At 42.9% G+C, this 6,371-nt stretch overlaps 1 protein-coding gene across 1 annotated transcript in view; it reads right to left on the bottom strand.

Annotated features, from left to right (window-relative positions):
* HMCN1 (hemicentin 1) overlaps positions 1-6,371 on the bottom strand; it is a 234,521-nt gene that overhangs the window by 139,400 nt on the left and 88,750 nt on the right. Inside the window, exon 29 of the mRNA XM_015415242.1 lies at positions 4,273-4,449. Within this exon, the coding sequence (XP_015270728.1) occupies positions 4,273-4,449 (177 nt within the window). The remainder of the gene's footprint in view (positions 1-4,272; positions 4,450-6,371) is intronic.

Raw genomic sequence — 6,371 nt, 5'->3', positions numbered from 1 at the left:
TCTCGGGCTGCTAAGTGGGGGCGGGGGGCAGGTAAACCCCCGCTTTGGAGGCCCGATTTCCACCGCCGCGGAATCGGGCCCCAGGGGGAACTCTGCCCCCGAAGCGCAGCATCACAGGAAGTAATGTGCACGTTGACCACGTTGGGGGTGTGGCCCAGATCGTCGGAGGGAAAACTCTATGGTTTTCCCTTTGACGATTGTGGCCATGCCCTCAATGTGGTCGACGTTGCACATCACTTCCTGTGACGTGCTGGCGACACGTGCACGCATCTGGGGACGGCTTTTGGAGCCAGCCAAGGCTCCCCCACCGGTGAGTATTTTGGACTTGGGAACCCTAGTTGCATCAGCTTTGACTCGGCAATTGTATTGTGATTGGCTGACTGCTGTATATATCCTGCTGTGTACTGTGCATTGACTGACCTACATGGTTACTGATGCCTGGCGTAGCACTCTGTTGGACTAACAGCCTGTTTTGGAGTGACTACAAGGACTGTGTAAATATCCATACCTCTAAGTAAGTGACAGATTCCTTTTATTAACCAATGAACCACCACTGTCAAGTCTTTACTTTCCCCAACAGCTGGGATTAAGGCTTAATGTCTGAAGAGGGCATAATTCTTGGGATGGCTTTAGCCCTAGAGTCCCTCAATATATTTGGGCAGGTAGGGGAGAAGGAGATATGGGCATTTTTTTATCTGTGCATTAGTTTCAATAATGGGCTTTTATTATTTTTGTGTGTCCATGCAACATGTCTGAAGAAGGCATAATTCTTGGGATGGCTTTAGCCCTAGAATCCCTCAATATATTTGGGCAGGTAGGGGAGAAGGAGATATGGGCATTTTTTTATCTGTGCATTAGTTTCAATAATGGGCTTTTATTATTTTTGTGTGTCCATGCAACATGTCGCATTTTTAATTGCCTTGAAATAAGCCGGGATATAAATATTTTAAAAATCTAAATAAACTTGAGTCATGGAGAAGCCCTGATTTCAATGCCAAGACTACGAAAAGCTGAAGAATATATTCCGGGGACATGCAGAGTACTTGTCCCTCACTACACGGCAACCACACATACCCTGTTTCCCCGAAAATAAGACCTACCCAAAAAATAAGCCCTAGCAGGATTTCTATGCATTTTCTTGAGAAAAAATAAATATAAGACAGTGTCTTATTTTTGGGGAAACACGGTACATACCTACTAAGGATATGTAACTAGAGAATAACTAGAGAATCAAGAAATGAACCACAAATACAACGATACATTAATATAGCTATTGTAATGAATATGAATTTTTAAAAGAACAGTGAGTAATTGGACACATCAGGATTTGTCCATTGCTCTGGAGTCTGGCTTTCTGGTTTAGAATTCAGTTCCATGTAAGATGAGAGAAAGGGAAGAAAGGCATATGTATTATCTGATGCCATGCTGCCTAAGACTTATGTATGCCCTTCAAGATCTCACAAGGGAAGAATCTATTGTACTCAGTTTGTACTCTTAGTGGTTCCCATAGTGCTACACCTCTAAGCAACTGCTAATCATATGTTCTGGTACTGTGGCTCTCTCAGACCCTGCCACCCCCTCTCTTTCCTTCTGATTAACCTGAATTTTTAAAAGAACAGTGAGTAATTGGACACATCAGGATTTGTCCATTGCTCTGGAGTCTGGCTTTCTGGGTTAGAATTCAGTTCCATGTAAGATGAGAGAAAGGGAAGAAAGGCATATGTATTATCTGATGCCATACTGCCTAAGACTTATGTATGCCCTTCAAGATCTCACAAGGGAAGAATCTATTGTACTCAGTTTGTACTCTTAGTGGTTCCCATAGTGCTACACCTCTAAGCAACTGCTAATCATACGCTCTGGTACTGTGTCTCTGCCACCCCCTCTCTTTCCTTCTGATTAACCTGAGCTTTTCTACTTTCAAGAAGGAATTTAGAATGATACATTTCCAGTTCCACATCCTTATCACTCATCCATCTTATGAACGTTTTGGTTACTTCCTATGTAGCAGGTTGAAACAATTTCAAGAGGTTACAACTCCACTCTTTGTGTAGAGCAAAAATTGCTTAATCTATTTTAGCGAATACCTCAGCTGTTAATGGAACTTCAGGTACCGTCCACCACAGAACCGTCCACCACAGATTGTAATGGAGCACCTGGTATTTAAAAATCTATTTTAATTTGTACCAATAAATAACTTGAAGTTAATAAATAACTTATACTCAGGTTTAGCAGTTTCAAGTTGCCTTACAATTCCCTCATACCTGATCACCTCACTGTAAAATTTTTGGCTACATGCCTACTTGATGAAAAGGGAAATGACCAGGGTGGGTCAGAAGATTAATATCTGGACCAGTTGTGCAAAACATCTGTTCCTCTTAAATGAGGAACAAATCTTTGTGCAACATAACTTGGAAGTAGAACACGAATTCCAAAGTTTCATGTGCTGCAAACCATGTGCATTCTTCACCTAATCACCACCAGCAGATAGCATAAAAAGCTTGGGGTGAATATGTTCCCAAGAAAAAGAAGAGAGAAAGAGAAAGACAGCTAGAGAGAAAGAGGCAGACTTGATGTAAAGGGAAATTAACAGGGTGGGTCAGAACATCCAGATTAATATCTGGACCAACTGTGCAAAACATCTGTTCCTCTTAAATGAGGAACAAATCTTTATGCAACAGAACCTGGAAGTAGAATATGAATGGCAAAGGTTCATGTGTTGCAAACCATGTGTGTTCTTCACCTCATCAGCACCAGCAGATAGCATGAAAAGCTGGGGGTGAATCTGTTTCCTAAGAAAAAGAAGAGAGAAAGAGAAAGACAGCTCGAAAGAAAGAAGCAGACAGATATAAAGCAGTAGAAATTATAAAATAAGTTCCATGTTTCCAGACCAGTTGGGATTAAAAGTGAGTTCTGAATTTGAAAGGGCTGAAAAGAATAAAAGCAATATAACAATAACAATAACAATAACAATAACAATAACAACAACAATAATAATAATAATAATAGTTGTTTTATACCCTACTTTTCTCTACCCTAAGGAGTCTCGAAGTAGGTTACAATCCACCTTCCCTTCCTTTCCCCACAACAGTCATCTTGTGAGGAAGGTGGGGCTGAGAGAGTTCTGAGAGAACTGTGACTGACCCAAGGTCACCCAGCAGGCTTCATGTGAGGAGTGGGGAATCAATCCCCGGCTGTCCCGATTAGAGTCCACTGCTCTTAACCACTACACCACACTAACTCCGCAAGGCCAGACTAGATGTTACATGTGAACAGATTCCCTACAATTCCTTTTAAAAAACTAAATAGCAATAGTGCCTGTCCCACTGGTGCAGATTAGCCATTGAGGCTCTTTTGGGGCGATCCTCATAGCCACTGTTGCATTGATCTGGCATCCTTTGCAATCCCCACTGCAGTGAGCTGGTCACCCTTGCAGCTGCAGCTGTGGGGAGCCAACAGCCTCCTCCCCATGCGGAGCAGGTGAGCAGCTGCAGCAGAGAGTGAGCCAGGTGTCCTGGCCCCACATTGAGTGGGAAAACATCTGCTGCTTTAAGCAAGATGGCTGTCCAGTCACTGTGTGGGCCAGGCGAGCAGCCACCATGATGAGATCCCAGGTTTTTTTCTCCTTTCCCTCTATTGGAGGGCAGCGCCCTTTCCAGGGCCATTTTTGCTTCCCACAGAACACATACCAGCTATGGAGGCTAGTCAAGGCTGGAAAAAAATGGAATAAGAAGGGAAAGAAGATTCCCTCCCCCTGCACCATGGCCCGAATCTGAATCAAGGGCCCCCGTAGCTGCTATTCAGTCCCCCACAGAACACATACCAGCTATGGAGGCTAGTCAAGGCTGGAAAAAAATGGAATAGGAAGGGAAAGAAGATTCCCTCCCCCTGCACCATGGCCCGAATCTGAATCAAGGGCCCCTGTAGCTGCTATTCAGGTCTTTTAAGAATTACAAGTCTGTTCATGGATCTTCCCAGGTGATGTCTAATTTGAACTTGCAGCTTGCTGAAACAGCAACGCCAAAATCCATCTTCCAGGCACGACTACAATGCATACTTCTGTCAAGTACTGAATGGAGTGGTTTCCCATTTTGAGTTACGGAAGCACTAGAAAATGAGCTTTCTGTTTTTCTCCAAGTCCCCACAGAAAATTATTTTAACAAGTACCTGGAAGATGTTAAGTTCCTGCAATAAAACTTCAAAAGACCAGATGAAACGAAGAAAGGTATTCCCCCCCACCCCAGCCTGTCTTTTTTATGAGGTAATATTTACCATGAACCTGAAGACTGTAGAACAGCTCAGCTATTCCTGCCGCATTCACCACAGTGCATTTATAAATGCCAGTGTCGGAGATCTGGGCTCCCTCAATCTCTACAGTTTGACCTCTGTTCAAGAAACTGATGCTAGCAGTGCTGGTTAGAGGTCGGTTATCCTTGTACCATGTGATAACTGCAAAGAAAAAGAAAGCAAATGGGATTGAAGTAGGGACTAAGTGTAGTTATTCTGTACAAATGTGCATGATACTAGAATTAAATAAATATTTAAATGTCATCCAAAGCTGCCCAGATGGAAAATAAACGTTCTGTGGGTTTCCATGTTATACAACTACATGGCACACAGAGCAGTCAAAAGTCTCTCCCTCCCCTTTATACACTTCTGCTGCAAGGGCTCAAACAGTTTTCCCATCCTGTAACAGCTCTAGTGAACTATTTACCCTGCTGTGGAATTATACCAGTGAAGATATGAATACCCCAATGGGGAAAACAGCAGTTCCCTGAGCTGTTGCCTGTTAGAAAAATGGTGTTGCAGTTCCCATCTTCACAAAGGCCTCATAACCTGATATTCAGATAAGAAGATATGTTCATGAAACTCCCATTGTCATGTATTTTTTAGCTCTTAAGAAAGAGGATGAAGGCAAGAAGGAATTCCATTTGCTATCAGGACCAAACTGGATATAAATCACAGCAGAACCATATCAAGGTTGCTGAGGCCTGCTAGGGAAAATAATTTGGGAGAGTTTCTTATTGAGATCCTTCCTGTCCCTCACAATAAAGAGATGGAATCGATTCCTGCTCGAATCCACAGTGCTCGATGAAGTTTTTGTGGAGTACACTTGGCAAATTCTTGTCTTTCAGCCTCATTTTCCCAATTTAGTTCACAGGATCCTTGTATGGGCAAATTTTGTGAATGTATTGAAGTGAATCTGTCATCCCCACATGCTTTAGTTTGAATTCTTCTCCATTTTTTTTAGGACTATTTGCCTCAAGAATAAGACACGTTGCATTTGTCTCACAAGGCAAATAGCTCCAGGAGGGTAAATGAGACCAAGAAAACACAGCAGGGATAAAAGGATTTTAAAAAACCATCCCCCTCCAGTGCCACAGCCCAATCCAGATTGTCTCCCCTGGTCTACTCAGGCAGCTACTAAGTTGGCAGCACACACAAGAGAAGCAGTCATCCATTTCCAAACGTTATGTACGGTTTTGGCCTGGAGTGTCTCATTTTTGATATAACAACCAAGATCACCAAGAGGAGACAAGCTCTCACCAGTCTTCTTGTGGTCCACCCATCCCATGGTCTCCTCACTGGGCCATTTGGTTCATGGCCCCATATACTACGATGGAATTTCATTCATAGGCCAGCCCAGTATTACTTGGCATCCCGATTCTTGAGGTAATAGTTTCAGGATTCTTACCATACCATATGACAATAAAGACTTTGAGAAGTTCAGAGCAGCTTTCACAGAAAGCCTTGAAGTGCATGTTCATCGCGCAGTGTAGGAAGTGATGTGTGAATGAAACATCACAGAGGAAACACCACAGACAAAAGCTTTCTTCTTATGTCAGTGGAGCCAGTTCACAAACTCAGCTGCAAATCATCAAGTGCTGAGTAATGGAGTGACATACATATATATGTAAACCAGTTCCATGGAAATCTGTTTCTGCATTTACAGGGTGAGAAGAAACGGTGAGGAAGCAGGAGCCAGCAAAGACAGAACAGGCCCCCAAGGCAGATTCTGTTTAGTCTCCAAGTTTATGGCTGCTTGTTTCTGCCAAGGAAATCAAGAAAGCCACTTCCGAAATCTACCAAATTCTTTCCTTCAGACTCACTCCTGCAGCCTCTAAATTTGATTTCCAGGTGTAAGAAGTTCAGTGCATAGCATATAGTTAATCAGCAAGTCTGATCTGTAAATCAGTGAGTTCCATCCTTACTCAATAAAAAGAACTCCTAGGGGAAAGTAGTTCTGGCACCCTGTGTGTAGCGATCTACACTTATGTGATATATTTTTGATGCATGATGCATTGCATACATTGCAACCTTGTTTCAGACATCTCAGTTACCTAAGGACTACTTCAGTCTCTAATCCATAC

Source organism: Gekko japonicus, unplaced genomic scaffold, assembly GCF_001447785.1.
Source record: "Gekko japonicus isolate JY-2015 unplaced genomic scaffold, Gekko_japonicus_V1.1 scaffold269, whole genome shotgun sequence".
Lineage (NCBI taxonomy): Eukaryota > Metazoa > Chordata > Lepidosauria > Squamata > Gekkonidae > Gekko > Gekko japonicus.
This window is presented reverse-complemented; position numbering and strand designations above follow the sequence as displayed.